Source organism: Gavia stellata, chromosome 5 (genome assembly GCF_030936135.1).
Source record: "Gavia stellata isolate bGavSte3 chromosome 5, bGavSte3.hap2, whole genome shotgun sequence".
NCBI classification, from domain to species: domain Eukaryota; kingdom Metazoa; phylum Chordata; class Aves; order Gaviiformes; family Gaviidae; genus Gavia; species Gavia stellata.
In genome coordinates, this window is record NC_082598.1 from 63,392,303 (window position 1) to 63,408,875 (window position 16,573).

Sequence of the window (16,573 nt, forward strand, 5' to 3'; positions counted from 1 at the left end):
TACCTAAAAGACATTTCCAGTTTCTGTGTGAAGCCAGAAAGCAGTGACAATGCACCAGGAAAAGAGCCTCACAGAATACTGAGGACCTGAGCTTTTTCAGTGTCTAATCTCACCAGCAACTACTTGGTGAAAAATGGATTTAAATTGACCTGAGATCTATCAGACACCTCCCAGCAGTCCTCTGCTTAAGATCAGCCACTGATGTCTCTGTTGACAGGACTGTTTGAAATTTCACTGACTGGAGATTTGCTTCCAAAAGCCAGTTTTGAAAAACCCACAGTCCCAAATCCAGGGACAATCCCAATCCAAGTCACAAGACTTAGGCAGTGTCCAGAATTTATAATGCACCCTTATCTCAGAGACACCCATGCTCTCCTCCCATGTTCTAGAAGAGCTGGTGTCCCCGTAGGGCAGTGTCATGACAGATCACCAGGTTGTTGACAGCCTCATGCCTCAGGCATGATGGGATGATCAGTCACAGTCCAGGAGTTTTTGTCCATCCACAGAGCTGGGGTGACATTCACAGTCTGTCAGTCACAGACCAGAGACATGTCAGAGGCAGAGATACCCCTTTTCTGATGAAATCACTGGTTCTGTAGACAACATGAGAGCAGAGGATGTCATTTACCCAGAATTTAGCAAGACTTTTGACTCAATCTATCTCCCATAGCATCCTAATCTGTGGCCAGATTAGGAAGGTACAGACTGGATGGGTAAGTGAAGAACTGGCTGGAGCCAGATACCAGTAACATTCTTCAGCAGACAGTACAGGGAATACTGCTGTTTGATGTCCTCATCAGCTACCGGAGGAGTGGAAAACAGCACACCCCCATCAGTTTGTGAATTCCACCAAATCGGAGGAGGAACAGCTGATATTCTGGAGGATAAGGTCAAGGGACCTCAACTGACTAGCGGGCTGAACTGACAATAAATGTCATCAAGTGCTACAAAGGCAAATGCAAAGTCTGCACCTGGAACGAAATAATCCCATGCATTAGGATGTGCTGTTGAGCAATTGGTTTGTAGCAGCTCTGCAGAAAAGGTCATGGGATCCTGGTAAACATCAAGCTGAACATGAGCCAGCATAGGTGGAAGCTCCACTTGATTTGATTCTGAAATGTGAATAAACCTCTACTTTTGTGTTTCCAATGAACATAGGCATGCTCCTTTCTAGTGCGAGTGTGAGGTACATTGAGTTTTGCCCTGGTTGTACAAGTACAAGCTGTGACCAGCTGGAAAGCTCATCTCATCGTTCCCTTTTCTAGTAGGTAACCACCCCCTGAGGACTCGAGCTGCCAGAATAAACACGATTAGGGAAACTGATGTATACACATGTGTTAAAGCACATGTTACAGGGAAGATGATGCTCCATTTAAAGCATTAATCTGAGGCACGTGAAATCTAACACATCCTAGATATCTGCAACACATTTTCCGCAGAAGGTAATTCCTTATAATTACAGAGTTGCTTGAAAAGCTTTACACTGCAGTGCTGCCTAGCACTGGTGGTTATGCTAGGGGTACTTAATGATCTGGCTTTGTGAAGCTAAATCAGGGACTGATTGGCTGGAACAGACCTTCACCTGGGGCATTGGGAACACAAAGACAGGAGCCAGCTTGCAAATAACCCTAGAGCTGATGGAAAAACATGTACTGGCAATCCAGGCAAAGGCTGAACTGGAGCTGGAGAGGCTGTAATTAAAAGCAACACTCAGCACCTTGAAGAAGGGGGGACGATAGGGCTCCTCCTCAGCCTCACTGCAGGCTAAGGAAGCAGGACTTGTGTAAGCCATAAAAGTGTCTGCTCTGCACTAAACTGGCCTGTGCTGCTGGTGGATCAAGCTTTGGCAGGGCATGGTACCATGCTGCGCAGAAGCCTGACAGATTCCCTGACTGCTAGTGCCCAACAGCTGCCTGGCAGTGGGCTCACCTAGGCATTGGTGCTGGGAAGAAAAGAAAGCGCAGTTGCAGTTACGGAAGAAAGATGTCGAATTTGCATTAGAGCCTCCACAGCTCAGGACACGCACACAAGAAAAAAACCTCAAGGAAAACCAACATAGAAACGAGAAAAAAAACCCTTACTGTGACATACTGTACCACAAGTCCCCAGCTACAATATAACCTAATTCTTTCTCTGAAATATTTTGCCTACAGCACTCTCCATCTTCCAACCAACCTTATAAAACATAATAAATGCCTGGCTTCTTCTGGAGCATATGTTGGAAACAAAGAATACTGGAATATGTTATTTCTTATAAAGACCAGAGAGGGTGTTGTGAGCAGTGAAGTGCTAAAATGACATTTGCACTTCAGTGACAAACAAGCCTAACTGCGTTAATAAAGCCCGTGTGCTTTTCACTGATGGTAAGCGAATTTAAGGTAAAGACTGCCCTCTGGAGCAGGTCTGGAGAAAGATCAGACCTGCAAACACTCATATGCTGCAAAATCACCATCATTCCTACTTGTATTACAATTGAGGAACCAGGTTCTAAGACTTTTGGTTTAATTGTTATTTTAACATCTGTTTTGCCTCAGATTGATTAATTCATATTTTTCCATCTGCAGACCCAGCAAAGCACAATTACCCTCCAGTGGTGATGTTACCGAAAATTGTAACAAAGAAAACTCTCCAAACCAAATGATAGTTTAGAAAGCCGACACTGGTTTATTGCAGCGCTGGGTGCATGGGGGATTTCTCCTCCTAACATGCACACCGGGTTAAAATCATGACAGGTATTTAAACAATTAACAAAGTTAGTTACGCCTACTGGTGCTACCCCTTAATTAACTATTGGTTAGTATTTTACTTACTTCATCTTAAAGTTATAGTTCTCTTTTAATTCACCACACATGCTCAGAGAGTAGGGGGCTGAATTGGGTTGGGGGCTTTTCTAGCTAGGAGGTGTGTTCCTTAGCATTAGAATGAGATTATAATGAGACGAGTTAACTCTAGGGCACTGTTTTGGCAGTCCATTCTATTTTTCTATGATTCGTCCTTGTGTTAATCGTTATTGCTAGTTAGCAGAGAGTTAGTGAAGACAGGCTTTAATATGTCTACGTGCCGGGTGCAGTTGTTATGAAGCATCTTCTTTACATTCTTCTAATTCTTCTGACTTGCTTTTAACACTTATTTTTCAAGATGTCCTGTAACAGTGACAAAGTTTAGCAATCATTATATCAACAGTCTGGCTTGCCACTAGGTATCTTTTCTGTGTGGATTTCACTTAGAGCCATCAACTGCAAGATAGTCTTAGTGCTAATTCTGGTGTGTACTCCCACTAGATAAAAGGCAACTGATTTTCCACAATCCTCCCCCCCAGCCTGGGAAAAAACGTTCAGTGCCAGTGAAAAAAATAACCAGATTGTCAGTCTGGTTAAGTTTGAGAATACAAACCTCAAAGATACTTTCAAGACTTTAAACAGAGCAATGAAGAAAACTTGCGGTTCTGAAGACATACTTTCATTTTTTGGCTCCCAAAAAAGCATTTAGGGTTTAACTTACTAGCTTTGGTGGTAGGCTTCATAAAGCTTCATTTTACAGACTTTGGCAGCAATATGGCTCGAGGTGTGGCTTTACATTTCTGGCCTATACAGCTTCTTCCTAGGGCTGCAGCACTTCAGCTCTGTGTAGAGGGAGTCAGACCAGAGAATTCATCCTACTTTAAAGAAAATATAAACCACTCCCTTTCGTTTGGTAATGTTTTTTTCAAGACAGATTGGATCACTCATCTGCATGACATGAGGTTTTGGCTGTGTCACCCCAACTGCCTGGGGCCATCACGAGATTGGAGGAGAAACCCACCAGTGAGACCCACCAGCGAGACCCACCAGCAGTTCCCCTCTTGGCTTGCTCTTGGACACTGCCTTTATCTTGATGCTAAACAGTAACATATGAAGTCAGGCCTGTGAGACATCAGAAAGACTGCAAATGGAAAGAGCTGAAGGCAGCAGGAGCCCAAACTTCCAGAGCAGCCTGAAGTCAGGACCCCGAGAGCACTAATGGGTCTGATCACCCTCTCCCACACCTCTGCCTACCCCCACCGCAGCTCAGGCCTGGACATTCGCTCCTTTCCTGCCCTGTGCTGTATGAATGACCACCACCAGCTGTGTTGCAGCCAAGCCTGGGGGCCACGGACCCCACCGACCTGGACCCTGACCCACAGAACGACTTCCCGACGTGACCCCAGACTGGCCCCGTCACGATGGCCTTGCCCAAAGGTCACTGGGCTGCGTCTGACCTGGGCTACTGCAGCAGTGCGGAGCTGCGTCAATGTACATGTCACAGAGGCTAACAAAATCAAACTAGGCAGGTGATAAACTGAAAATACAAACTTTATTTAAGCCAAAGTTGTTTAGCAGAAAACTAGCTATAAATGAGGCTTATCGAAATCATTCAACACTCCAACAACATCAGTAAACCAGTGGTTCAGGATGATGTATGGGGAATTAACACTGCACAGCCGGCTTTAGAAATGAGGGCTCACACCGCACACTATCACTCAGCTGTAAGATCAGGGCGCTCAACCTCGAGGAGTTTCCTTGGGCAGCATCCCGACCCAAGGGGAGAGTCCCCAACTGCACTCCCACTGCAACAAGGAGGACTGACTCCATCTGCCCTCCGGCAGGGCTCCATTTATACCCTAGTCGAATCTCAGCTGTGGTCATATATGGTCAGTGGTCTAGAAACTTCTTTTGACCAAGGCGTTTCATTGGCTGAGGGCCTTGTCTGTCAACAGAAGAGCCTTGCCTTTCTGACCCAGGCATGTAGGTGACAGTCGGCAGGAAAAGGCTCAAAGGTAAAGACGCAGCGGTCCTAATGCCCCCGGTCTCCTGTCAGGGCAGGTGCACCTGCCACACAATCCACCCAGTGACCACAGTCATGACCCGACTGGTTTCCTTGGAGTGGTGGTACAGTCGCCTCTTGCCTCCAAAGTTAAATGGGAGCGCAGTCTTGGTGAGTTCGATGCTCACTGTGAATCATCATTTCTCAGTTGTTTAAAGTCATACTGGAACATCAATTACAGAATCACAGAATCACTAAGGTTGGAAAAGACCTGTAAGATCGTCAAGTCCAACCATCAACTAACACCACCATGCCCACTAAACCATGTCCCACAATGCCTCATCCACGCGTTCCTTACACAAACAAAGTCTGAAGGCACATCGCTTATATAAACAGATTTTGAGGGAGTACGTTCCATGGTTAACGCAGATTTCATTGTTGCACACTTAATACAACTTACAACAATACAAATCACAACAATCACAACTACAACCATTATCAGAGATTGGAGAAGACTGGTTAGCCATCCTGACAAAGAAAACCCAAACATATTGAAGACTGTCCCCAACCAATTAGTCCCCAGTGCAGCAACAACTGCCTCAGAGTCTTTTGCTACTTTCTTCATTTTGTTGAGTTGGTCTTGAAGGGGTACCGACATGTTCGGGATGTGGACACAGCACTCATCTGCCACCAGGTTCAGGACTCCGCATATGCCTTTCTCCTTTAACAGCATCAGATCTAACAGGGCTAGGTTTTGAATAGTCATTCTACTGGTATGTTGTAACTGATTATCTAATAGCCCCAAGCTATCAGATGCGGCATTGGCCAAGGGTGACAGCTGCAGGCCCAGTTCCAGAATAGCCTGACGGTTCCGTACTGGAGCAACTCCCATCCCAAAATTCCAGCCACCAAGCTGGCTGTGCTGAGGCTTCCCGCCATTCTCCCTTGGGCTGTGATCCCACCACTTGTGTGGCATGGATCCTTCCCAATAAATGGGACAGAGAGAGAGCGAGCACTGCTAATGTGCAAGCTAGTGCCGGGATGGTTGGGTTAATCAGGAATATGGGTAGCCATCAGAACATGCCCACACTAAATTAGGGGGTGCAGGGGCAGTGCATGCTCAGCACGAACCTAGTGTGGTAGTAAGGGGACGAGAGTAATCTTTCTTACTCCAATCTAAGGCAGAGGGCCGTAAGTAACTGGTATTGCTACACAGGCAGCCCTATATTAAAGCTTCCTGAGCAGGAGGATATAGCTGTAAACAGCAGCATTTTATCTGTCTTTACACCCGATCTCTGCTTGACAGTTCCAGAGCAGAGATTTTCCTACCGGGAATACCTTATCCTTTTCCCCATACCAGCTGGGTTCGTAAGTATATCAAGCCCACGTGCTGTTAAGAGGGCAGTTGAATGAGTTTTGGTGCCGTGCTCTGGGGCACTCATCGCTCTCCCTTTCAGGGTCTTTGATGCACCATGAGACATTTAATGGTTTTGTATATTCTAGGGAATGGTCATCAGTGCTCCAGCGAGCCACTTATTCAGTGGCTCCCCATGGAATTTTGGGGTATGGCGTAGTGCCATTCCAGCTCCACCCTGTGGCCTCATGGGTAGGTTGAAGAATATAACCATGTCTGGCACCCCATACTGAACCAGCATTTACCATGCCCAGTGACCAGCTGTAGACAATGTAAGCATTGCCTCTTCCCTCAATCTCCCTAAATTTCCAGCTATAATTATTATGTTGCTCCCATGTGAGCTCAAGGGCTAGTGATTATGTTATTGTCCTGCACAAAAATTGGTAAAGGGTCTTCTGCTGACTTGGGGGTAGGTAAACAAACTGTTACTAAGGTAACGAGCAAATCCCACCACCATTTTCACCACTACATTGTTGTCCAGGTCTGAGTTGTCCGCGTTGGCCACCATCACCACTGCTAGTAGGAGTGACAGGGTGGTCCGTTTCTCCGTTGTCCTGTAAGAAAACACAGAACAGGGCCTCAGGTTTTGAAACCAGGCTTCAGGGTTAGAAGTCAGGGATTACCCACCGAACACTAATACGGTGGGTTTTTCCGCTCCCATCCAGTGCTTCCCAGGCGTATAAGCCTCTGGGTTTCACCAAGGTCATGGGCACAATACTGATAGAAGGCAGCTTCCCCATGACTGGTTGGCCCATGTATGTCCTTAGTGGGAGCTGGTCCCTTTTATCATCTGGTATAGGGTCGTCACCCATTAATGGTCCCGTAGGACAAAATGCTCCGACTTTTGGGTTTCAATAACTTCCCCAGCAGTTATTAACAATAAAGACTGCCTGTGGTACCACAACTGGTACATCCCAGTTGTGGCACGAGACATCAGCATGTCTTTTAATCAAACCATTGGTTCGTTTGACTACACCATTAGCCTGAGGATAATACAGTGTGTGTAACACCCCTTTGATGCCTTCCCCTTGAGCCCAGTCTTGCACCACTGTGGCCGTAAAATGCAACTCATTATCACTTTGAATGCACTCTGGAATGGGTAGAATGCTAAATTACTTTCTCAACGCTTAAACCGTCTGATCTCCAGTGGCAGTGCCAACAGCTGTATCCATAGTCCGTCCAGACACCACCTCCACTCCCACCAAGATATATCTCTTCCCATGAGACGGCTTCAACAGACCAATGTAATCAATTTGCCAGGTACTCCAAAGAGCCTTGCCTTGCTTGATATGATGGGGTGGAGCTTGATTTGGTTGGCCTTAAGCCTTATCCAACATTGTAGACAAGCCATAAGGACTGCCTCACATGTTTTCGTAGACACTGGCCATCCCCGAGGCCGACACTTGTAAAACGTCTGCTTTCCCTGAGTGGCCTCGCTTAATGTGCAGCCACTCAGCCAGCTGGCTCCAATCTTCCTTTACGCTGTCCACTACCTTCATTTGGGCTAGGGGATTTACCTGTTGATTCTGTTTTGCAGCAAGGGTTCCATTTCTTGCATGGACTTTTACCCATCCCACCTTTAGGGGTTGTGATCTGCCTATTTCTAATAATCACTGCCAGTCTCCAGACTCTTGCATGGCCTACTTCCCACTGAACGGATTCCCATTGGCATATCCACTCTGTGACACCCTTATAGGTGCATAAGAATCAGTGTAAATTATGGTGGCACCATTCTCTGCTGCCAGAAGGGGGGCACGCGCAATTCTCCCACCTGCGCACTACCTTCCCCCTCCTCTGTAATAGTTTTCCTGGTACCAATTTCCAATGCTTCTGCTTTATATTGCCACCTGGATCCCACTTGGCAGGCAGATGCATCTGTGAACTGCACTCCTTGCATATCTGAGCCTGCAGTCAGTTCAGACACCTCTTTGATTGGGGAAGGCTTATGAGGTTGGCTCAGCAAAACCAGATCCAGATTCACAGCTTGTTGGAGCTTAGAAGCTTTGACCAGGCCCTCTTAATGGCAGTAACTGAGTAACTCCCTCTAGATAGGCATACCACTTCCGTATCATGGCCTTCTGGGCCACTCTCTCAGGAGGGGGCGATACCTGGAGGATCAAATTTAGCAGAGGGAAAAGGCCTTGCACTACAATATCTTGCGAGGTACGTAACCTCTCCGCTTACTTAACTGCCCTGGTAAATGAGAGGAGTCCCTTCTCCCACTCTGAGTACCGTTGTTCAGCTTCCTTAAATGAGGTAGAAGAAAATAATAAAGATCTAGCTGGCCCTCGTGGTCACTTTTGGAACACACCGCAATAGGAGGCATGTTCTGCAAACCCCCATTCTACCCTCAACAGGTCTTGTGGGTGTAGTGGGCCTAGCCTCTGATAGGTCTTAAGTTCATCCTTTAGGACATTGAGGGCCTCTGCATGTTGTGGAGCTCAATCCCATTCCTTACTCTTTCAGAGCAAGTCATATAAAGGGCGGGCAATCACCAAAAACCCTAGTATATGTTTTCTCCAATAGCCCAATGTACCTAACAAGTGCTTTAATTCTGTCTTATTGCCTGGAATTTGCCCTTTCTCAACAGCTGACAGAGTGTCACCGCATCGGGTACCGCAACTGCTCCAGCTATCCACCAAGCTCCTAGGAATTTAATTTCTTGTATGGGACCTTGACATTTGGAAGGCAGAATGTCTAGCCCATTTTTAGTCAACAGGTTCCACGTGGCTTTGGCCACTTGCCCTACCTGTTCTTTATTATCTCCACCAACTAGGATATCATCTATGTACTGGTATATGCGGACGCCTGACAGCACCTCCACTGTGTCGAGAAGTTTGGCCAAGGCATTGTGGGCAATAGCGGGGGAGTGTTTGATCCTTGTGGGAATCGATTGAAGGTGTATTGGGTCCCTTCTCAAGTAAAGGCAAACTGAGGCTTATCCTCTCCCCTTAATGGGATCATGAGAAACATATCCTTGACATCTAGGATGGCCATCCACAGATGGGCAGCTGCCTGTATTGCTGTTACTATTGTGGTTATACTCAGAGCGGCAGCCACCAGCAGCGGGGTACTATTGTTTAATTTTCATTAGTCAATTGCTAAGCGCCACTGCCCATCAGGCTTATGAACCAGCCAGACTGGAAAATTATAAGGGGAACGGGTGCGGCTTATTATCTGTCTCTTTTTCCAGGCTGCTAATTACCTCTGAAATGCCCCACGTGGCAGCGGTTGGCAGAGGGTATTGAGAAACGCAGGTTACTTTAGATTGTGGTAATGCAGGAGTAAGCTACAAGGTCCTAACATGGACGGCTTCTACTCCCCTGCTTCCAAAATTTCGCACCTTGCCATTAGGTAGATACCACTGCTTGCCCACAAATATGTTAAATCCCAATACATCTCCCTTACAAGGCTTAGAGTCACCTCTATGGTTGTCATCCGCTCTGCCCTGTGTAGCCAAAGTTGAGTTCAAGCTATGGGACATTTTTCTGCTGCACCTGTTACCCCTTTTATGTTTATAGACTTTCTGAATGGTTTAATTCCGAACTCAAAGGCTTGTTGCTTATTTAAAACACTAATTTGGGCACCTGTATCTATATGGAACTCTAAACTTAGTGTGGCATTTCCCAGGGCACTCCCAACGCTAGTGGCCTTTCGCCGCCACAGGTCGTTCCTTCCTGGATTGTGGGTTCAATACAGTTTACCTCGGGACGGTTCAGACTCCCGTGGCAGGGGGCTGTCTGGGGTGAGGTTTTCAACTGGCTTATCGGACCCTCCTATTCCCCTCTGCACCACTGCCCAGATCAGTCTGGCCCATCTCGCACCCTTGAGTCACTATGTCGTGTAACATCTCTGCCCAAGTCAGCATGTGCACCAGCGGGTTCTGATGGTTTTGCTGATTGTGTTCTATGGCCCTCCAAATTATTTCTCTAAGGGACTGAACACGTATTTTTAAAGCATCTGGTAATCCCCTAATAAGAGGCCTAAGGTGGCTGGGATCCACCGGTGCAGCCATTGGTACCCCTTGCTGCCCCCTTTCACTGCCTGAACAGAAGCAGCTTTCTGTATTCCTTCTGCTAACTCTGCCAACTCTTACCCATCAGGCCTGCAGTCCTAATATTCACATCTGCACCCTCTTAACTGTGAATCACTTATATTAGCACCCCAGTAACAGGCTTCCTGTTTAGAGAGAAAGAGAAAAGTCATCCAGTTGACAAACGGGTGTATTTATTTTATAAACCCTTCTCAGAACTGCCTTGTTGCACAGCTCTTCCACCACAAAATCCTTGCTGGGAGAGCTACAACCACTACACAGAGCAATACATAGACCCAGAGGACAGAAGAATGGGGGAATTCTGTGCCATCTTCACTCCTTTCACGTTCTGCTCAAGACACTTGTAACTTAGAGAAATAACAGCAAGACCCCAGCTAGCTACAGACAGCCACGCTGTTGGGAGAACAACCCTAAAGGTTTGAAGCCTGGACAGTGAAAAAATCTTCCCATTTAGACATATACATGTACAAGGAACACCACCTCTGCTGAGAAGGACCTGGGATTACAGCAGATACCTGGTTGAACAGCAGGTGACAGCACACTCTCATCATGGATAAGGGAAACCCTGTCCACATGCATTAGAGCATGGGGCATTAAAATCACCACACTTCTTCAAAGCTTCCAGCTCCAGCCCTGACAAGCAGCAACCCCCCTTCATTTGGGACTCTACATCTTTGCCATGAACGGTCACTTACACTGCTTTCAGCCAGAGATGCCATGGCCCACACAATTGTTGACCACAGTTCTGCTGTTTTGATAGACTCTGTTTGCCAACGGAAGCCTGCAGACAGCAAAAAAAAAAAAAAAAAAAAATCAACATAAGAATGGTACAACCACCCAGAAAAGCCCCTCTGATATGAAAGAACAAATGAACTGGACCGATCTGCAGACAGACAGAAACTACAGTCTACTTTTATCCATAACTCCCCTCAAAGTCTGGCATACATGCTCAGAGAAGCTCCAGACAAACCACAAGACTAATGTGACAGTCCAGTGAATATTAAACCAGAAGATAAATGCTTACAAAGCACAGCAAGACTATTTAGAAATTATGCCTGTTCTGATACTGCCAAGACAAATCTGGTAAGGAGAATGCCTACCTGGAAAGAGGAATCCCCACCACAAAGTGAATGTCATTAAGATGTACAAAGATCTGCAAGAGGAAAAAAATAACATTAGAAACCCTCAACCTGACACGGCAATAGCTTTAACTCATTCAAACCAGACACAGAAGATGTTTCTATGGACTTCTGATCCTAGTTTTTAAGAACAAAAATACATGCTTTAGACAATTATGATTAAGTGAAGGAAATCACACTAGGTAATCTGAATGCTACTTTAAAGAGGATTTAATATTTAAGCAAGCTGGGAAGGGATTTTATCAGCCAGGAATCCATCAGCAAGCACTTGAATCTTTAAGGGAACTGATTTTCGTAACACTGAAGGGATATTTTTAATGATAAAACCATTTATTCTAAGCAGGAGAAGATTATTCACTGTATAATACCACTCAGCTATTCACACACACACCCTTTTTAAAAAAAACAAAAACAAACAAAAAAACCCCCACCAAACCTGAGTGCCACCAAGCAGTATTACTGATGGAAGACAAACGTTGGTAAGCCTTCCAGAAATACAGGCAGCTCAAAGAAGTTGTCCTCCAGTCCCACAGAGAGCATCCCAAAGGAAGACTGAGCTCCCCAACACGTCTTGCACAACTGCAACCCCTCCCCAGGAAGCCCAAAGAGAAACATGATGCTTCTGAAAAATCCCAGTCCTCCGCACTTGATGGTGTCAGAGCAAAAATCTGGACAAGAACAAGAGTCCCACTTGAGGCTCAACAAAGCTGTATTTGATGCACAGTCTGGGAAAACCAGAGCCAGCAGATAACTCAGAGCTTTTACAGAAGGCCTCAGACCTCCCAGCATCAGCGCTGAGAGCAGCTTCCATACGCCAAGCACAGGGATGGAGAAACAGCTGGTCACGAGCAATGGGTCCTTCCCAAGGTCTCCAGGCAGCCTGCACCACAGAGGGTTGCTTAAGCAAGCCGTTTGTAAGAGACAAGGTCTAGGAGGAGGCTCTTCCATAAACGGCATTCTCAAGCCGAGATCCTCGAGAACACGACCTTGCTGCTCGCTCTCTTCCCCTACAGAGCCTGAAGGAGCTGCCCAACGGCTCAGGCAATCGCCATTTTCAAGAGAGGCAGAGTCCAGCAGTATGTAAGGCTGCCAGATCCAGAGACATCTCCTGTATGGATCCTTCCCCTGACATACAGGCCCATGCTGGCCAGACTGGTATTTATGACTGGAGCTGAAGTGCTCTGGAAGGTCGGCACACACTGGCCACTGAAAAGCTTTGCTCAGTGCTACCAGATTTCTAGTCAAATTCAGCGACAGAAAGACAAACGGGGAGAGGCCACAGTCCCATGTGCAAAGAGAGCAGAGAAAAAAACAAAAGCTATCGGGGGCAATCCTGGAAGCAGTGACAGGCCGTCTTGCAGACAAGTACCACTACCTCTGGATCAGGGTCCTGCAGATCAGTCCGCCACCCAAACTGCTTCATGAGCACTATGCCAACAGCTCTTCCCTTCGCCTGCAAGGGGGAAGAACAGTCACAGGCAGTAAAAAGAGCAGAATTAACAAAACTACAGATCACAGCCTTGACTGCACAATCCTTACAAATATCTGGGCAAAGAAAAGAGTCTTTCTTTATCCGTAGAAGCACGATTTGTACAAAGACCAGAAGAGGTACAACACAGCACAGCAAGGGAGCAAGAGGCAGAGCAAACACACTGCAGGACAAAATGACTATCACCAAGTTGGAGTGTGGGAGGACGAAGTTCAAGTCCTGCCCAAGGTACAACTAAAGTTGTCACACTTTAGAATTATACATCACACACAAAATATTTCTGACAGCTGTAAACTAGTTTACCTAAGAGAACACCTGTGAATGCACAACTGCAACTCAAATTTTAATGCTGTCACAGCATCTAGAAAGCTCTGACTACCTTCAGAGTATGAGAGTTCAAATGCACAGCACAAATTTAAGCAAACGTTCATGTTGGCAGGCTCACGTGTCCCACCTTCCCAAGGTGTAGCTTCAGTAGGGAAAAAAAAAAAAATCTAGTTCAACTACTGTTATCTTCAAGTAAGAGAAATCTACATAAATTGCAGCTACACAGGGTTTCCTTTTTTATTTTTTCATTTTCCTCACAGCAGAAAGGTGTTATAGATGGGAAGAGTGCTGGGTGGAAAGGGCCCCGGAAGTCTCTATGCCACCACTCTCTCCCAAGGACCAAGATCCACCCTGCAGGACACACATTTCAGGGCTGCACCACCCTCCTGGGGAACAAGTTCTCCCCAAGGCCCAACCAGAGCCCGCCCAAGCTGCAAGTTCTGGTTTTGCACCTTCTTTTACGCAGTCTGCCACAACCCAGAGGAGTCCGGCTCCACTGTCCTTGCAACGGCCCTTAAGTAGCTGTAAACTACTCTCAGGTCACTCCCGGGACTCCACAAGCCCAGACACCTCAACCTCTTACCTTTACTTATCCTCAGTAAAAGGCACTGATTTGGAAAATACTCAGGCTAACAGTGCCCAGAAATTAACAACAGCCCTTGTATTTCCACTTGTTCAAGGTAAATGCAGGTTAAGGTTTGCGTTTTTCTGAGAAAATACAGAAAAAGCTCCCATCAGTTTGTTAGTCTAAAACATACAACACACCATTGAAATGACAAATAAACTGCACATCTCCCTTCACCATTGCTAAATTCTTTTAAAATGCAGGTATTTTAGCCTACCTGCAAAGGAAGTATTTTGGCAATCACTCCACCACAACCACAAGAAACTCTCAAACTGAAGCTAAGCTGCTCATTCGCAATAGGCTTTTCTCCACTGCTTTTGAAAGGGTCTTCTAAGGAAGCCTTGCTTTCGGTCCGGCAGTCCTGATCACTCTTTCTCTCTGGTACCACACACCCCTCCCCAGCTTCTGCTTGACGTTCATCACAGTCTCTCTCACTCGTTCTGTTTTCTTTTAGTTACAATATTTGTCTCTTCTTCTGATTTTCTCTTCAGAGGCAATGGGTTTTCTTGAGAGACATCATCTTTTTTCCCCTCACACCCATGAAGGTTTCTCCAAATACAGATAACATCCAGCCAATGCTTTGGGTCCTCAGTGACAAGGCTTTTACTCTCGTGCAGCATTTTCCCTGGAAGAAAAAGCAGGTTCAGGTTAAGTAATTCAGTCTCAGCATTTGATTTTCCTATGGATTGAGAACAGCTGTTAACAGAGACTGTGTTCAGATTTCATTCAGGTGTGAATCCAGGAACCACAGCAGCAGCAGACATCACAGGCATAGCCGAGCTCTCAGCACCCCCCCACCACCAAAGACCCAGGCACCCCTCTGATTACCAGCTCTGCAGAATCAAGATTAAATCATGCAAGGGTTGAATTCTGCAGAAGAATTCAGCAGCTCTAGAAGACCAGACCACCTCTGAGAGTCATTCCCAGGGTCAGAGGATCAGCCCACCAGGCCATCCTCCCCAGAAAGCACTTGGTCCAGGATTGGAGCTGTGGGACACTTTCCAGGATTGAAAGACAGACATGAACATGAATCACTTCGATTCAGCTTAGAATAAAAGCCACAAGTTTATTCTTCTACAAGGGAAGCCTCTCCCTGCTCTTCATCAACCTGCCCTCAATCCTGCGAAGTCTCTGACACATGCCTAAAGTTACAGCCATGGGTAGTCCTCTTGACCTAGCTATGACAAAAGGCATGAGGAATACAGAGGCCAATTCACTTAAAAGCCTTGAAGCTGGTCAAGGGGGGGAAACAACAAAAAAATCATATTTCTATTTCTCATTTAGAATCCTGGTTAAATTTGATCCTCAAAGCTGAAGGCCGTCTGTGATTTCCCAAATAAAATCCCACCAGCATGCAGATATCAATCTGTCTTACTTTAAATTCTTATTCCAACACTGACAAAGAATGTGACCCAAGTAGCTGAGATTTACAAGAAATGTGTGTACTGAACAGTAAAGTGACGCAGACTATAGGTCTGGATCCACTCTGCCTAAAAGAAAATGACTCATTATTAAAATGCACACAAGGGGTCCAGAACTGGACTTCAGTTTCAGGGTGGGGTGGGTTTTGTTGGGTTGGGGGCAGGTGGTGGTGTTACACATGCACGTGTATGTACAGTGCCAGCAGAACACAGGCTGGTAAGGTATTTATTTAAAACATTTTTAAAGCCATTTTCAGCGTGAGAAAAGCATCTAAAACACACCTCGGTGAAGGATACTTCAGAATTTATTACTGTCAATTAGAACTACATTTATTAGTAAATAAAAAAGTAAATCAAATATTAATTTTATAAAAAGGACTTGAACTGGGGCTTCCCGTTCCTGCGCACCCCCCCAGCCCGCGAGCGAACCGTCGGGGTGACCCGAGGGAGGCGCAGGGCCGTACCTGGGCCGAGGCACTGCCGGGGAGGGGGGGTTCTTCCGCAGCAGAAACAGCTGCTCTCCGGGCCCGAGTCCCCTCCGCCCGCCCCGCTCCGAGGAAGACCTTTCCCAGACGCCGTCCACCCGGGGAAGAAGCGGAGCCGAACCCCCGCGGGAAGGCGTTCCGGGCGAGCGCTGCCCGCAGCCCCTCAGGCCCGCTCGCCCCGGGCAGGGCGGAGGGCAGCGCGGACCTCAGCTCCCCGCGGGGGGCGAGGGGACGCGGCCCGCCCGAGCGGCTCATCTCCCTGCCCGCGGCAGCGGCGGGACCAGGGGGCTTAGAGGTTCCCTCCGCCTCCGGGGCGCGAAGCGGACGAGGCCGCCTTCCCCGCCGCTCCGGACCGGCCCGGACCGCACCGCCCCGGGTGAGCGCCGGCACCGGCGCTGAGCCGCGCCCGCCCCTCCCGCGCGAAGAAGGGCTCCCGCCCGCGCCCGCCGCGCAGACGCACCGCCCGCCCCCCGCCGCCATTCCGCTCCGCCCCGCCGCCCTCAGCGCGGGCCGGGGGGCGCCGGGGGGCTGCGGCGGGACCGGCGCTCCGCGGCGGGGCCCCTCCTCGGGGGCGGCTCTCCCGCTGTCCCGGCGCCAGCCCCCGCTGCCGCCTGCCTCGGGCCCGGCGGGAGTCAGGGAAGAGCACCTGCTGCGGGGTGGATCGGGACACTCGGGGCGCGAATCGTGCCCTGCCCCCGCGGGACCGCTTCCCCACCGAATGCGTCTGTCACCGGGACGGGGGGGGCCGCCCTGAGGGACGGTCGGGGCGGGCGGAGGGGTGGATGAGGGCTCCCGCTCCTCCTGTGGCAGCAGCCCCGCTCCTGCCGGGGCTGACGG

At 47.9% G+C, this 16,573-nt stretch overlaps 1 protein-coding gene across 1 annotated transcript; it reads right to left on the reverse strand.

Moving 5' to 3' along the window:
- Positions 1-446: 446 nt before the first annotated feature.
- Positions 447-15,734, reverse strand: LOC104257211 (THUMP domain-containing protein 2). Its single transcript, XM_059818225.1, is given in 13 exon segments — positions 447-527; positions 6,648-6,750; positions 8,255-8,304; positions 8,946-9,019; positions 10,293-10,332; positions 10,334-10,440; positions 10,942-11,006; positions 11,008-11,031; positions 11,351-11,403; positions 12,765-12,842; positions 14,048-14,264; positions 14,266-14,455; positions 15,716-15,734. Coding segments are annotated over 12 exon segments (1,077 nt in total). The 5' UTR covers positions 14,451-14,455; positions 15,716-15,734.
- Between the last annotated feature and the right edge of the window lie 839 nt (positions 15,735-16,573).